Source organism: Schistosoma mansoni, assembly GCF_000237925.1.
Source record: "Schistosoma mansoni, WGS project CABG00000000 data, chromosome 3 unplaced supercontig 0174, strain Puerto Rico, whole genome shotgun sequence".
Lineage (NCBI taxonomy): Eukaryota > Metazoa > Platyhelminthes > Trematoda > Strigeidida > Schistosomatidae > Schistosoma > Schistosoma mansoni.
This window is the reverse complement of record NW_017386012.1, coordinates 539,248-557,576: the sequence shown is the minus strand read 5'-3', so window position 1 is coordinate 557,576 and position 18,329 is coordinate 539,248. Positions and strand designations below refer to the sequence as shown.

Sequence of the window (18,329 nt, the reverse complement as noted above, 5' to 3'; positions counted from 1 at the left end):
TGACAGGTCCTCTTCTCTCAGTAGCTACAACTGCATCTACCAAATTACATGCACGTGCTAAAGCACACACATTAGAAGAACCGAGAGAAGAGTACATGTTCGCATTTCCGAGCATCTGTGTATTCAAAAAGAGACAGTGATATACTCATCACTACCCTGGTAATCTAATTCTTTGTATTTGTTGTTGTTTCTTTTTCGTTATTAGTTTATCTTCATTAACATATAGTTTGTGATATATTCCTCTCCCATTACCGAATTCTTAGACCACTCTTTCACACACATTTCCGCTCACTTGATTCTCTTAAATTATGTGAATTCTTCAAATTCTATACAATAATTACGCAACCTATCTTATCTGCTTTTAATTCCATTAATCATTTATTATCTCTAAAATTATCACACAATTCATCTTATCTGTTTCTGAACTCCACTTAACTATTACACCACCCATCGTTTATGTTTCCCTAATTCTAACACCTAATAACTTCAGACCTGTTCTTGCACATATGTTTATTTATATACAGACAGTTATCATTGATAACCTTTCTCATGGCAGTCGTTTACATTCCTTTATGTCCATGACAATTGGTAGTTGCACTGTTTATAGTCATTATTTCTCATGTTCTAAGGCTTCTTGAACATGTCGTAACTATCTACGCTATGCTGTCTATTAATTAGTTCGCCTGTGAAGTTTATTCTTAATTACATTATCCTCCTTTCTGATAACAATAAATGAATAGTTCAGTCGCACACAGTGCGGATGAGCGATCGAGTGCGTTCGACAGATATTTCAGTACTAGTCGGGGACTTCAATGCTAAGGTCGGGCGTCTAGGCACAGAATGGAGTGGTCTAGGTGGCCAATGTGGATTTGTTGGTTGCAGGACAGATAACAGGGATCATCTACTGCAACAGTGCACAGATCACAACCTCATTCTGACTAGCACTAACGTGCGGCACGTCCCGCTTATAAGCACTGGGTTTCTTCAGGCTCCTTACAACTCATCGTAGCCCGTCCGTCTACTCCGAGTGACTGTGAGTTTGACCACAAACGACGACTGTTGCGTAATGAACTCATGGAAGGCCTGTGTGAGGACCGAGAAGCCTTGTGGTCTGCTAATACACAAGCCATGCAATCTGAACTTGATCAGTTGACAATTCGTGTCCACAGGAACGGTATGTGCATTGCACCTTCGAAGTTAAATGTACTTCTGCAAGACTAGCAGGATCCTGAACACGCGCTCACCATGAGTGGTGAAGAGATAAAATGTTCGAGAATCTCGTGTATATGTGTGGCTGTATAACAGCTGGTCGAGGCGTGAATCACGGAGTGTATTCACAATCATATTTCATCTAAAACAACTCAAACCTCAACAACCACGAACAGTCACACTAAATTCAATGTTGACTTTCACAGATCCCTCAACAATAACTCTTCGTACACGTACAGTGTGAACAATACTACTTCTACTACAATCAATAATACTGATCGTCAATCATCGTTTACTCAAATGAGCAGCACATCGGTTCAACGCAACTCACTTCGAACGAATTATCAAGAGTCAGTGTTCCACGTGTATCACGTGTACACACACGCAACCGAACAGTGTTTCGAGGTTGTGGAGAAGTCAGATTTGGTTTGATGAATCACATTTATTATGAGAGAAGGAAGTTATGATTGAACATGTGAGTGGTTGAAAAGTGTATGTGTGAAGAGCAAGATGGAGAACTGGTTGTGTAGTTAGTGGACTGTGTAGCTAGCTGACTGGTCGTCTGTCTGGTCAAGCACAAACTTGACATCAGGTGTAGCAGTAGACATCTAGTTACTTGTCTCTACAGTGTCCATTCAAACAGTGTCCACTGCAGCAATCCACATTATCTACACATTGTTCTTTCGACTGCAAACACTGTCCTCTGACACACACTCCTTCTCGTGGATTGATCAGCTTGCACGAGTGTGGTGGACAACACTTCCTATGTCCGGCACCATCACAATACTTTCCCACTCCAAAACACATTCCGTTCACAGCTGAAACCTCACCTGAAACATCGGAACAACAACACTTCGAGATTATTATTCACTCACCAATATTTAGCACAATCACAATCACAATCACAATCATCATCACAATCTCAATCACAATTGCACAAACTCTTATTCCTACTACAAACAATCAATCACACAGCCAACACTACCAGTTCCATGATCGGTCTACGAGGACTACACCAACACCATCATCAACAACACAAGCATCAGCACTAGCACAAGTACCAGCACCAACACCACAATCATGCATCACAATCGTTCACAGCATTGCGCACGCACATTGGGCGAATCAAATATGCTCTAATCAATACAGTCATTCACTGCATTCAATGTCGTCACTCACCGTGAACACCGTAGATGCTGAGAAGCGCGAACAAACACAAGAGCACACACTGTACCATCACTGCTCACTGCAAATTCACTACTGTCAAACACTCGGATCGAGTCACATACACACCAACCACATCTACCAGTATTTATACTCACCATCTCTCACAACGTTTCTCAACCACCCTCAACACAATCGATGCATGTGATCGGTAATCACCATAATCCAACCACATTCCACACTCACTCACGTACTCGTCTGATAAACCAAGTGATCGGATCAATCAATCAATAAATCAGTCAATCAATCGATGCAAGTTTCTCTTCACATACAAATGAATCAGCTGTATTTTTCAGGGAGAATCAATATCGCATGTAGTGAGACAACAATGAATGAATCCGTGGTGTGAGGAGGTGAATGAGATGTTGAGTAGTTGTGGTTTGTGTTAGTTAGTGGCTTGTGTAGACAGACGGACTGACTGATGGATACTCAGTGAATGCGTGTGTGTAGATGCGTGAAATCAGGTGACTGATGGAGCACGTGAATGAATTGAGCCATGACAGAGCAGAATAATTGTGTCATGAATTTGTGAACACACTTTATTATCATCGCTAACATACATCTTGTTGTGAACTGATTTTATAACTCATTCATGCGATCGTGTATTTTCCAATCGTCAGTCACTTTGCTATTTCTTTTCTTCTTTTGCAATCCCATTGTTCTGTTTTCGTGAGACTGTATGTGTTTACTTCTCGAAACCAAATTTCGGCTTCTTTTATTATCTACAAATTTTTTCCGCCTTTCTTTGTGATGTCTTCTCACTGAGGAAGAGTTTCGCAGTTCAGTGAGTCAAAAGTTTTCTTCCACCTGCTATTTGCTAGCGGCATACTCGTCTTTTATTGTGGTTAGGTATGGTTTCATATTTTCGGAATAATGAAGGACCAGACATTTTGGTTTGCATTCAAAATACTTTGTGTCAGAAAATTGACGTAGGATGAGTGTTCAGCTGTTGCAATTATGCTGATTTTCACTAATTATTTGTGATATCTGTAGTGAAAAAGCAAACATTATTAGAGTGAGATTAGTATCCTGTTCACGAATTCCAATAAAGGAACCTGAATTATGATTTGGAAGATAGTCGGTATGTCAAGAAGCGTGTAATCATGACTGAGTGGTTGTTGGAAGAGATGCATAGCATCGCATGCTCAATGGTGATCTGGTGTGGATGCGTTACCCAGTGCATTCAGCTAGATATTGTCTGGTGAAATTGATGAGCTCAACATCAATATCAAAATCATGCAGAACCATTTTAAATAGTGATCCACTCACCAATTCAATTCCGTAAAATTGATGATGATGCTGCTACTGACAGTCATGATGATGATGACGATCGCAATAATGACTTGACAGTATTGTTTTTATCTCTTGCTGAAAAGAAAAATCAAATGTGATTGCCCGTCATCCATGTGCATCCATAAATGCTTATGACTGCCGTCCATCTCACCACATGCTTTATTCAATTCATTATGTACACTGAACGTATGAACTCCATAGTGATCACCTCTGAATTCCAAGAAAATACAGGAGGTTAAAATTGCACGAATCACTCAAATGAGACATTTCGAGCTTTTCAACAATCAAGTTCACAATGTGTTGTGAACAGTTTATGAAATCGCGCGTGAAGATACGTCTAGCATCCTAATTTTACAACCTGCTATCAGTAGCACCTTCTGTATACGAAGCTTTTCCCCGACCAACGGAAATCAGAAGTCAGACGAGAAGAGATAGGAAAGATATATTTGATACGTTATCAATATATCGAGAAGCGTTTGTTCTAAGCTGGCTAGTGAACGTAGGGGCTGTGTTCTACGCTGAGTCGAAACCTGATCTGGTACGGATGCATGACCGAAAGCCTTCAGGTAAGCAAGTCCATTTAAACAACGTGGTCAGCATCCAATGTCCAACACTCAGAAGGCTATTGATTTTGAGGAATGATTTACAGTTACAACATAAATCATACACCGATGATGACCAGTATGATCGATTTTAGAATGAGAAATTTTACTAGAGGACAGGTTGAAGGGATGCAAGTCGGAGGGTGTAAAAATAGATTTAATAGTGCAAGGGGCGATGTGAAGACAAAATTTAGGTCACAGTGGATTTGATGTTATTCGTAAACGGCAATGTTGAAAATACGTTGACGTTTTAGTCTCAGTTTAGTAGAAAGTGCTTCGAGATGCAAAGAACTACCGTTATTCTGTACATGGAATGTAAGTGGTTTGCCACGTGCATGAATACTAGAAAACGTAATCAGAAGTAACATGAAGTGGCTTTTGGTGCACTTTCGTCAATCTCAATGAGCGATTTGATCGATGCGACGAAACTAGTTTACTGTCCGTATATGTCCGTCTCAGTGCAGGACACAGTCTACAATGAATCGTGCCAGCCATCTCACTCTCCATCAAGCACTTATGATTATTAGAAGTATTTGGATTAGTGTACAAACTAGGAATCCACGAAATATCACATTCTATATGGACAGAACTAGGAGATCATCGACTTATGTATTGTAATTTGAATTCGAAATCACACAGTCATCAAGTACAAATGGATTAGCAGTTCACCCAAACACATAACACATTCTTCACAAATCCCCTTACAAATTAAAGGTTATTATGACAAGTGATACCAGGTTGTGGACCGATGTTGGAATCCGCGAAGCGGATGAAACCACACACACCCGCCAAAAGCACATTGAAAAAGAATTACTTAGGCGAACATGCATTGTGTCATTTCGAAGGAGCTGAAAGCACATTTTGCGATTAGACATGATAATCAGTGTTTATTGTGACAAAGAAAACAAACCAATTATTAAGTATTGACCATTGAAGACGGTCAATTCCATGACGATCACTAGATGAAATAAAACAGATGCAAGTCACAACACCATCATAAGACGATGGAGAGTTCATGTGTATGCGCATCAGTCGTTATACGTGATCGTGTTGTTTGAACGTGAAGATTGAAGTGCCGACCAAATTAACGCATCCGCTCAAATCACTGTCTAATTTATTCACGTGCTCCATCAGTCACCTGATTTCACGCATCCACACACACGCATTCACTGAGTATCCATCAGTCAGTCCGTCTGTCTACACAAGCCACTAACTAACACAAACCACAACTACTCAACATCTCATTCACCTCCTCACACCACGGATTCATTCATTGTTGTCTCACTACATGCGATATTGATTCTCCCTGAAAAATACAGCTGATTCATTTGTATGTGAAGAGAAACTTGCATCGATTGATTGACTGATTTATTGATTGATTGATCCGATCACTTGGTTTATCAGACGAGTACGTGAGTGAGTGTGGAATGTGGTTGGATTATGGTGATTACCGATCACATGCATCGATTGTGTTGAGGGTGGTTGAGAAACGTTGTGAGAGATGGTGAGTATAAATACTGGTAGATGTGGTTGGTGTGTATGTGACTCGATCCGAGTGTTTGACAGTAGTGAATTTGCAGTGAGCAGTGATGGTACAGTGTGTGCTCTTGTGTTTGTTCGCGCTTCTCAGCATCTACGGTGTTCACGGTGAGTGACGACATTGAATGCAGTGAATGACTGTATTGATTAGAGCATATTTGATTCGCCCAATGTGCGTGCGCAATGCTGTGAACGATTGTGATGCATGATTGTGGTGTTGGTGCTGGTACTTGTGCTAGTGCTGATGCTTGTGTTGTTGATGATGGTGTTGGTGTAGTCCTCGTAGACCGATCATGGAACTGGTAGTGTTGGCTGTGTGATTGATTGTTTGTAGTAGGAATAAGAGTTTGTGCAATTGTGATTGAGATTGTGATGATGATTGTGGTTGTGATTGTGATTGTGCTAAATATTGGTGAGTGAATAATAATCTCGAAGTGTTGTTGTTCCGATGTTTCAGGTGAGGTTTCAGCTGAGAACGGAATGTGTTTTGGAGTGGGAAAGTATTGTGATGGTGCCGGACATAGGAAGTGTTGTCCACCACACTCGTGCAAGCTGATCAATCCACGAGAAGGAGTGTGTGTCAGAGGACAGTGTTTGCAGTCGAAAGAACAATGTGTAGATAATGTGGATTGCTGCAGTGGACACTGTTTGAATGGACACTGTAGAGACAAGTAACTAGATGTCTACTGCTACACCTGATGTCAAGTTTGTGCTTGACCAGACAGACGACCAGTCAGCTAGCTACACAGTCCACTAACTACACAACCAGTTCTCCATCTTGCTCTTCACACATACACTTTTCAACCACTCACATGTTCAATCATAACTTCCTTCTCTCATAATAAATGTGATTCACCAAACCAAATCTGACTTCTCCACAACCTCGAAACACTGTTCGGTTGCGTGCGTGTACACGTGATACACGTGGAACACTGACTCTTGATAATTCGTTCGAAGTGAGTTGCGTTGAACCGATGTGCTGCTCATTTAAGTAAACGATGATTGACGATCAGTATTATTGATTGTAGTAGAAGTAGTATTGTTCACACTGTACGTGTACGAAGAGTTATTGTTGAGGGATCTGTGAAAGTCAACATTGAATTTAGTGTGACTGTTCGTGGTTGTTGAGGTTTGAGTAGTTTAATATGAAATATGTTTTTTGTGGATTAATGACTTAAGCAGTATTAACTTTCGGGACCTACTAATTGACTTGTTTTCTTATTTATTCTCGTGGTTCAGCCGTTAAATTAAGGCTGGAATCAGTACAGAGACGATTTACACTTTGTACTCTTGGAACTGATAGTGTCTTGACATATAATTCGAGGTGTAATAAACTTGGGCTCGACCCTTTATGGAAGAGGAGACTCAAACTTAACCTTATCTTCTTTTTCAAAATACTTAACAAACTCTCCTTCACATCCAGTCAGGCGATTCAATACGCTAAAGCCTCACATTACGACACTCGTAACTCCATGTCTTTAGCGAAACAAACATATTCTAGATCTTCTCTCTATATGAATTACTTTACCTGTAAGTTTTCTAGGCTCTGGAATAATTTACCTCAAACTATCCGTATGTTAAACTCTCTCTCATTGTTTGTTCTCTCAATTAATGCCTTTTGCTTCTCTGAAAATGCATTAAATGCTCTAGCGCCTGCAAGTGTATCTTACTCCACAAGTGAGATTATCGGAACTTTAAGTGTTTAACCTCTTACTTGCTATCATTGTTTTGTTGTTCCGTGCTCTTTGCTTTAATCTTACTTTCTCTAGTTGTAGATAATTATCAATAACTAGCTTTGGCACTAGAAATCACCTTACAGAACATCAGGCTATCCACTTAGGAAAAAATGACAAGTTCCCTGGTGTTGCATTGTCCTGCCATACATAAACTATTTATCAATTACTAAACCAGCATACATAAAACTTTCTTATATTTCATGTTTGCTCTCTACATTAAATGTTGATATTTATAACAATCTGATCATGCCTGTAAACTGGTGTGAATTCTGTAAATATTATTTTCAGAATATATTATTATTATTATTGCGTAATGCGTTTGTTTGTATCTATATTCATCTTATTATAAGCTACATTTTGACCTATGAATTATTATTATACGATTCAATGTTCCCAAATTTTATTCAGTTTATTGATTATTGTCTCCCAGGTCACAGCCTTATTTGGATTGTTCTTGTACAAATATTATTTTCTATTTTATGGTGTGATGTGGTCCCTCTGTCTGGTATATAAACCGAGTATCCTTGAGATAAATGATTCGCATAGATTTGCTTAGCAGAAGCTGTAATTGGTGGTTCGGACTCAATTGGAAGGGCTAGGCGGACAAGCGATCAATAGGGACTCTAGCCTGCTCATAACAGTTGATTGTCTTTAATTTGGTATAGTGTTAGGATGAGACAAGTCGTATTTCGATTGGTGGATAATTCAAGTAATTAAAAGCCGGACATAAGATTAATAACTAATTAGCATACGTCTTACATTTTTTATAAAGTCATAACAACTTCTATCATCACTTCTAGAAACCAAACCACGTCTATCATTACCGATACTGACACTACCAAAACAAACAACACTACAAACAATTGCACCACAATATCTGCTTCTCCCGCTACTAACATCACCATTATCAATATCATCAATCCACAGACTTCCACCTTTTGGACAATAACACCCGATCTACAAGGACTACACCAACAGCACCATCACCAGCACCAACGCTACAATCATCCACATCATTACACACACACACACATTGGTCAAGTCAAATGCAATTATCAATGCGATCATTTATAGTGATCGCGCATGGAAACGATCTTTAAAATTGTACGGAAAATTTGCAAATCACCGCAAGATTGTTAAAATAAAATGAGGCCAAATGTATCATTCGCTCACTGGCGACTTGTAAATGTTGGGTCCTTACGTTGCAATGTTATAACCAATATGACATCCCCAATTCGCATTATCTTCTCAAATCTCACGCTTTGATTACTGTATGTGAGTATTTGGGGATAAACACTGACACGTAATTTGAGGTATTCCATCATGTGACTCTGACTCTTTTTGTTATTCATATTACAATACACAGATAGATATACATTGACATATGTAATTGACACATGTGATTCATCAAGTCTTGATTCACCTGCGAAACAATCGAATGGAAAACATTTATCTGCCTCATACTCATTAGGATAATCTTGGACTTGATTTGGATTCTCTGCCTGTGCCAACTCCATATCTGGGCAAACTGATTCTCTGATTGCATCAGGAAAACTTGCTATTCCCTCTGATTCATCATACCACTGACTAGGGATTCTACTCAACAAACATTATTCGTGAGAATATCCAATATCTGATACAATAACATCAGAAATGTGACTAGAATTCGACTCATTCGGAAAATATTTGTTTATTAGGAATATCACTAGAGAGAAACTCATTTTGAGGACCACTGACACTTGATATGATATCAGAATTCGATTTTTATGAAATATTTCCCTCAAATTTATTAGGAGTTTCATTAGAGAATAATGGATCATTAAAGAAATCAGCATCTACCAAAACTGAATCCGGTTTTTGATCATGATTCGACTAATTCAACATTTTGTTCTCAGAGTTGTAAGAAATTTCATCAGAAATGTGTGAATTATTACGATAAACCATATCTGGCACAATAACACGAGCAATCCGATAAGAAGTTGGTTGTTAGGAAACTTTTGTCTCACAATGATTCTAGGTCTCATTTAACTATGGACTGTTATGTGACGTTATACCGCTTTTAGAAGTCCTGAATAAAGATAGGTAATCATTGGGAACATCCAACTTAATAGGTTCACAGTCGCAAATTTTAGCATTAGTTTCAGAGAAATGAACTATCGTATTACAAACTGACTGAATGTGTCCAGTTTTACCACATTCAAAGCATTTAGAATTATGAAATACACATGAATTGCATGGGTGGAACTTGGCATAGAACAAGCATTTACCAAACTTGTGCTCATCTTCGTGAACTGTTTCACAATTTAGTGCATTGTTATCTGAATAACTTTCATTACGTATTGGACTGCGACGACTTAATAAAGTAGTGGAATTCCAGATGTTCTGGCGAGTCATTTCACTGAATTTTTCTCCTTCAATGCATTCGAAATTTGTATAGTTTACATGTTCCAGTAGTAGTTGCTTGAGAGTTACATGAGGGAGTGAAATCTGCTTGTCTGGGAATACCAAAGTCTTTATTAAGTTGTATGCTTCTTTCCGATGAATGTAAGGAAATGGGCCACAATATTGAAATCCTCATCATCTTCCTTGGTCATAGTCCAGATTTCAAACCTCTCCATGTAACCCTCGAAAGCATTAAAATTTGAATATATATACAACCGTTCCATCACAGGCTCCATCGTGATGCCAATGTGATGATTTTAAGTATTTGAATTATAGTATGAACTACTAATCCCAGCAATAACGCAATTTAATCAAAAAGTATTAGATGAGCATGAACGAATGTACTGTATTCGGAATTCAAAATCAAAACAGTCATTCATACAAGGGAATCATAGGTTCATTCAACCAATACAGACAGCAAAGTGATCACCATCCCTGACGTAAAACGTCTTATCATTGATTTCACAGCTGTTTGTCTTCAGTTTGTTAAAAACATAACTCCAAGCACTGGTCCAAGGGGACTTATCATAGCCACTCTACAAACTAGACGATTCAAAGCACTTGAATCAAAGTTGAAAATCCCTCACACACATTAGTAGAAGCTCGATAAGTTCGTCCGTAGGTAAAGAAAGTGCGTAAATGTGTTGGCACATAGTTTGTATGATATCTTCCAGCGGACTGTAGTAAATAACAGCGATGCATCGAATAGAACCATGAATTTACTGAAGATCTAGCACTTTGAATTGAATTTAGATTGCATGGCGTCTCTCAAACTGTGTACGAACACCCTCAAGTGGTCCGGCTCTAACACTCTAATCAATGGGCGCATTTGTGAAGTGAATAGATGATAGTTTTAGTTCGATGGGAACATCCTAACACCTAAACCTAACCTCGATATGGATCCTGGAAGTTTCAGCTCATTATATTTGGAACCACAGACTAATTTTTTTAAGAAATTCCCCATAAACTCTACGTAACAGATCTTTCTAGTGGTCCAGTCATCTCACCTTATGGACAAACCTTAATAGATCACTTAGAATAATCTTAGCTCTAATGACAAGCTTCTCTTTCCACATGATAACTACATCAGAGCGGTTTTCAAGTCGAAGAATGACAATACTTTCATTACAACCGTGAAACCAGTTAGTTGAACATACAAAATTCGATGAATTTATATTGTTCTTTTGAGGTTAATTTTATTGTTTTACTAACACTTATAAAGAGGGAGTGTATAAAGGATTTCAGTTTGGGCAATCAAATAGTATCACAATCACAATAGGTGTGACTGAAAGGATTACATACAACTTGTAATTAATGGCTTGATCGAACTACAATTCAATAAATAGCGTTTTGCTTCAGCATCATAACAACAACTAGGTTTACATATTCATGTAATCCGCTTTGACACATACTGTGTGATGGTTATTACTGATAACAAACACTCCTGACACTAGACTTATAAGCCCCCAAACGCCCTGGTACGGCCGAGAGGAGGGAGAGTTATCTCTCCCTATCGACATGCTCTCATATGGCCATGCGTATATAGCCTCTACCAGAGAAGTCCTACTCACTGCCTTCTAGTGGTTGGAGTGTTGTTCATGAAGGTGAGAGGACGAAAAGCGAATATTCGGCGCTTTAGCCGGGTTGGTGGACACGGCGAGTTCACCTAGAGGAGTTGGAAAACCCTGATTCCAAACCAATCTTGCACATAAGCTCCAGTATCCTGAGGGAACAAATGGCGTATAAATCAATCGTTGGTCACTGGCTACCAAGGGACTGCATTTCCTCACGATGCTCCACTGCCTTGTGGACTAGACCTTTAGGTCAAAGGCTCCGGGTGTGGGCCCCTAAGAAAACCACCTGTTTCAGTTTGGGCACCTGGGCAGTATCACAGCCCTCACACAAATCGAATAAGATTTGTGTGGCGCATATGTATCTGGTGCTTTCTTGTAACAATATTTATGTGTTTAAATAAAATAAAATAAAAACGAAGTAGGTGTAGTATTGAGACATTAAATCTGTTACCTAATGAATGAAAGTCACTTTTTCTACCAAAACTTCAATTCAGAACAACGATGAAATAGTCGTTATCAAATTGATAGACAACTCTCAAAACTAGAACAAGGAAATCTCAGTTGAGTATGTATCAATAATTCTCTTTATTTATTTAATAGAAATTAGTATAGATGTACAAAGGATGAAGTTGTATTTACGTTGTTAACAATCTGAAATACAAAGAAAATTAATAATTAAATGTTTTCTAGACGAATCACATTAAAATGACAAGAAATTCATTTATAAACATATGTTCAATCGATACTTAGAAAGTCCATAAGTGGCTTTTTTAGATTGTCTACTTCTTGGGATTAACCACGAAGTAAGAACACTCGTCGTTCAAGAATCATTAGTGAAGCTTCATTTCAAAGTTCTTATACTTATAGAAATTGAAAGTCCAACTGCACAGCTATCACAAATAATAAAGCTCCTGCCCCCAAATTCCCTGGTACAACCGAGAGAAGGGAGGGCCCCCCTCCCTCTTGAAATACTCTCGCACGGCAACGCGTATACAGCCTCTCCCAGGGAAGTCCTACTCACTGCCTTCTCGTGGCATTACTGTTGTTTACGAAATTGGGAGGATGAAAAGCGAATTTTCGGTGCTTTAACCGGGCCAGTGGACACGGCGAGTCAACCTAGGGGAGTTGGAAAACCCTGATTCCAAACCAATGGTGTACATGGGCTCCAATATCCCGAGGGGAAAATGGAGTATGAACCAATTATTGGTCACCGGCTACCATGGGACTGCATCTCCTTACGATGCTCAACTGAGAGATAATGCAACACAGTGGCAAGAGACTGTAGTGCCGCGATTCGTTAATCGTTCGTTTCGATAACCGATATAATTCTAATCTTAACGGCGCGTAAAATCAGAGGACAAAGGATAGCAGCAACTACAGTTTATTGTCGAATAACTCAGGTCAGAAAGTTAACAACACCTGAGCGAATAATAACGAGCGAGTGAACAGGCGAATAAGCGAAGGAAGCGAACGAGGCGGAAATGACATGCAGTGGAGATGGCCGGGAAGCCAACTCGAGAGCGAAGCAAAAATAATGCGTATTGGAGATGGCTGGGAAACCAACTCGATTTAAGCAGGCGTTAATCAACATTTATAGTCGGACAAAAATGAGTGACAGACATATGATGAATAAGATACGAAGTGTGCACACATATACGCTCATATAAAAAGTACTCAAGGTTAATAAGCAAATGATTAACAAGATCAAAAGATGACTCAATGTACAGGTGAATTGGCTTGGCCAGTAGCTAGAATAAAGTATATGGGCTTAACATAACAACTGATACTACAAGACGTTATCAGATATGGCTAAGAATAGAAGCCAGTGGCGATCCTTCTGTAACCTTCTTTTACTTTCTTCATAAAGAGTGGTTATAACTTCCTTAACTAAAGAGTTCTTCTGGTTGTACATTTCTGCTTCCCCCACTATTATTCTTAATATTACACTAACATACACTAATCTGTGGTTGTTATCGTTTTTTTTTCTTATATGCACCTTACCCTCTTTTTCTCTTCCCATTCTCATTGTTTTGTGTGGCGCATATGTATCTGGTGCCCCTTTGTACCAATATTTGTGTTCAAATAAATAAATAAAAGACATTACAAAAAGCAACAATTTGAGTGTAAGCTCAATCGAACTAGAAAAGAACATCATTTAGATTCTTGATTGGCCAAACCATAAGTCAAGCATTTTAGAAACAAATATCGAAATCTCTCGAAAGTAATAGATACCCCCAACGATCAGAAATTCATAGATAACACTATAAACCAGGCCCTTCTAAGTAGACGCACATTTAGTACACTGGAGAAAAATAATTGAAATGTCATTCCATATTCATACCGGTTAAATTTATGAAGGAACATGTTGAACATGAGAGAGAAACAGTAACATTGTGGTGTGCTACTGATGTCGATAGATACAAGTAGTATATATCATCAATCGAAAATGGAATTTCTGGCGGCAAAATGTTGAGAAAATCGAAGAGGAGAGAACGAGAACAGAGTGATTGGTATGGAAACGAAGGAACAACAAGGTCTGAAACAACTGACGGATATTTTGTAGATGAATCATAACTGTATGGTTCTCACATTTTACCAAGATATTTTGTAATGTTATGTTAAAATACATTTGGTTGTCCCTATTCGTGTTCTCGTTCACTACAACATAATCGATCACAATGAATATGTGTAGATTATTAACCGTAAGGTCAAAGGAATGTTAAAATTGATAGATTTAAGAAAATTCAACAATAATGTGACAAAAGAGACTCGTATCACTGAAGAAGGAAGAGGACAATTCAGTGAGAGAAATTTTTTCAACGATTTTATTTACTTAAGCTATACAATCGTATTTACAGTTAATTTTCTTTGCTGAAATAGCAGACCATAGTAAAATGGAATCCTGAAGGCCAGAGGAGGAGTGGAATGCCGAAGAACACATTACGCCGAGAAATGGAGACAGACATGAGAAGAATGAACAAAAACTGGATAGAACTAGAAAGGAAGGCGGAGGACAGAGTGGGTTGGTGAATGCTGGTTGGCGGCCTATGCTCCATTGGAAGTAACAGTCGTAAGTATAGTAAAATAGAACGGTGTTGAATATGTAAAAAAATGTGAGGTGGCATCTTGTCATGAACTGTTTACGAAAACGAAGTGTTAAAAGTACTGTGATAACCGGCCCCAAATGCCCTGGTGGAGACAGTCCTCTTCTCTAAATGCTCTCGCATGGTCACGTGTATACAATCAGTGACAGAAAAGTTCTACCCACTGCCTTCTCGTGGTGGGGGTGTTGTTTACGAAATTGAGAGAACGAAAAGCGAATGTCCGGCGCTTTAACCGGGTTGGTGGATATGGAGGATCCACGTAGGGGAGTTGGGAAACCCTGATTTCAAACCAATGGTGTACATGGGTTCCAGGATCCTGAGAAAAAAAGGTGTGTGAACCAATTATTGGTCATCGGTTATCATGGGACTGAATCACTTTACGTTGCTCCACTGCCTTGTGGATCAGACATTTGGGTCGAAGGCTCCTAGTGAGACCCCCTAAGAAAACCACTTGCTTCGGTTTGAACACCTGGGCAGTATCACAGCCCACACACAAATCAAGTAATTTGTGTGGCGGGTATGTATTCGATGAGCCTTTTTATCAATATTTATGTGTTCAAATAAATAAATAAATAGTTGGAGTCAATCATAAAGAAGCCTCCAGTCTAGGCTTGGTATTAGTTGATATTTAGCGGCAAGGTGAATCCACAAACTCTAAAGAGCTGATAACTGTCGTGGAAACCGAATTATGATCACCATGATACAGTTAAAGAAGTTATCGCTGAGCTATTAGTGTCTTTATTCAACAAGTTTATCTCTAATTATATATATCAACGTGCACTGACATGTTTGTTCACTTGAACTGGTGGCCACGTTGCAACTGAATCGATTTACACTAAGGAGTAGAGACGATATTGATACTTATTTACATAATACAAATATATTGCAACTACGCACTCAAAACAGAATGTGCAACAAAATAAAGAGATAATATTGTAAACAAGGATAGTGTATAATAAAAGATAAGTGTCAGTTAGGCATACTGTAATGAACAAGAACACGAATGGGGACAGTTGAATGTATTTGAACATAATATTACAGAATATCTTAGTAAAATCTGAGAACCATACAGTAAATTTTTCATTTGCAAAATGTCAATCAATTGTTTCAGACTTCATTGTTCTTTCATTTCCACATCAATCATTCTCATTCTCTCCACTTTGATCTTCTTAACCTTTTGCCACTAGGCCTTTCATTTTCGATTGATGATATATACTACTAATATCTATCGGCATCAGTAGAACACACCACAATATAACCAAGGAAGATTTTTTCAGTTAAGCGATATCATACTTTTATGAAGAATGTCAAAAATACTACGATAACGTCGCTACTGGCTTATATTTTGGACTGTACCTGATGTTTTAAGGACCCCGATCTGAGAGTTGTGACAGACCGACCTAATGCAGGCTGCGAACTTTAGTATTACTAATATGGTGTTAACACCGGATGGCAAAAATCTTTCAGAGTTAACGATGATAGAATTAAGAGTCACAACATCCTTAGCTCATAAGAGCAAAGTTTCACAACCAACACACAGGTTACTAACCCGTGATCGATTGAATGTAGACATCAAAACAAATATTTAGTCTTCCTGGAAGTCAGCAAGAGTTTTTTTTTCCTTTTTCCATCTCTCTCATTCTCTAAAATAAAATTAACCAACATTCATAGCAGTCTCATTTCACTGATTTGGAAAAAGCAGATGCACAGATATTCTATTTATTTATTTAAACACATACATATTGGTACAAAGGGGCACCAGATACATATGCGCCACACAAATCTCATTCGATTTGTGTGAGGGCTGTGATACTGCCCAGGTGCCCAGACCGAAGCAGGTGGTTTCCCTAGGGGAGCACACCCCGAGCCTTTGATCTAAAGGTCTGATCCACAAGGCGGTGGACCATCGTGAGGAGATACAGTTACGTGGTAGTCAGTGTCCAAAGACTGGTTCATACGCCATTTGTTCCCTCAGGATACCGGAACCCATGTACACCATTGGTTTGAAATCAAGGTTTTCCAACTCCCCTACGTGGACTTTCCGTGTCCATCAACCCGGTTAAAGCGCCGGACATTCGCTTTTCGTCCTCTCACTTTCGTGAACAACACCCCAGCCACGAGAAGGCAGTGAGTAGGACTTCTGTGACAGAGGCTATATACGCATGGCCATGTGAGAGCATTTCGAGAGGGAGAGTGGACAGATATTATTTAAGGGTGAGGAAGCAATACATCTAAAAAACAGATATGTATAGCATAGGAATCTGGTTATCCATATATCAAAAATATTAAATTATTGAACTAACTTGTCTAAACTGTGTACTTGATCTAATTTTTTCTTAAATACCATTTTAGGTTTAGTCAAATGTACGGGAGGCGCCATAACGACTTCATTGAATTTCACTTTATCTGCATATTCATTATTTTACAAAAGAAGTGAATACAAACCTTGTAAGTGTTCAAAACCTGTCAATCGTTTTTCAACAGCATGTAAACGTTTTTCTTTTCTTTTATCATTTAAACGTCTTCAAAGTTTATAAGAGTAATATGTTCTAAAGTTTACTTTATAGCTTTACATTTCTTTTTGCTTGGTTTAACTTCTGTAATAGGAACAAGTTCAGTCTAAATTAGTATTATTAAAATACAAAATATATATATTAATATTACTCGTTGTTTCTTGGAGAATTCCACTTTACTCAATTCATCTTCAACTTCTTTATGAAGTCGTCCCAAATAATGGGCATCTGATTCATGTTTACCTTGTTTTAAGACAGGAACTGGATCATCTTTTTTCTTCATACCTTTAGTATCTCCAACAGCTGTTTTGTAGTGAATATACAAAACAAATAGATATCGTATACCTGGATCAAGTAAAGGTTTCCATTTACCCTCTTTCATAAGTAACATTTGTTTAAAGCTTGCTGGAACATAATCTTCATCATTTGCTTTAGGTGGACGATTGTATATTTCTGATTAATAGACAATTAGCAAGATTGTAACGAAATACTAAGAAAAAAAGTAGAACATACCTAAATTTGAATTATTCGCGCCAATATTTTTTAATTTTTTATGCTTTTTTGTTTTTAACCGACGAGTATATTGAACAGGAGTTTTACTGTTTACACGCGATTGAACTACTTCTTTGTACTTTTTACGACGACTAGAATGTTGGCGAACTTAAAGATTTGGAAAGAGCAAATGAATCAGTCAACTGTAATCACAAAACATTACCTTTATTTTTACTCATTTTTTTCTTTTTCAAGTTTACACACAATTCACGGATACTTCATCATTAATTCAAACAAGAAACGTCTGTAACTTTCATTTGAAAAAAAGATCACTAGTTAGTCAATGAATCCTGCATTTTCAAATTAACCAATGGTTAAAAAACAGAATAAATTCCCATCAATCAAAGTTGTTAAGACACTTCCAATTAATAGAGCAAGAGCAAAATACAATACACCCCAACATAGTAAAGTCCAACCTAACAAATCAAGGTCATATTTGATCACATTTAGTCCTTCCAAGTTTACTCATATGCTAGGCAGATCAAAACGTCAAAGTAGATGGTGGCTACCCATTAGTAATGTGTCCCAAACCATATCAAAC

General features: G+C 38.3%; 2 protein-coding genes across 2 annotated transcripts; both read right to left on the bottom strand.

The window, feature by feature from the left end:
* Window positions 1-1,821: 1,821 nt before the first annotated feature.
* Smp_182940 (egg protein CP422-like) lies at window positions 1,822-2,016 on the bottom strand (the record flags this gene model as incomplete). The annotated part of the gene is made up of 1 exon (XM_018791218.1): window positions 1,822-2,016. One exon carries the CDS (start codon window positions 2,014-2,016, stop codon window positions 1,822-1,824), a length of 195 nt encoding a protein of 64 aa, XP_018645599.1.
* Window positions 2,017-12,175: 10,159 nt separating this feature from the next.
* Smp_165910 (peptidase, putative) lies at window positions 12,176-18,044 on the bottom strand. Its single transcript, XM_018791217.1, has 8 exons — window positions 17,952-18,044; window positions 17,750-17,896; window positions 17,582-17,689; window positions 17,388-17,539; window positions 17,284-17,342; window positions 17,169-17,245; window positions 17,027-17,129; window positions 12,176-12,270 (listed from the first exon to the last, which is right to left on the bottom strand). Exons 1-8 carry the CDS (start codon window positions 17,965-17,967, stop codon window positions 12,255-12,257), a joined length of 678 nt encoding a protein of 225 aa, XP_018645598.1. The 5' UTR covers window positions 17,968-18,044; the 3' UTR covers window positions 12,176-12,254.
* Between the last annotated feature and the right edge of the window lie 285 nt (window positions 18,045-18,329).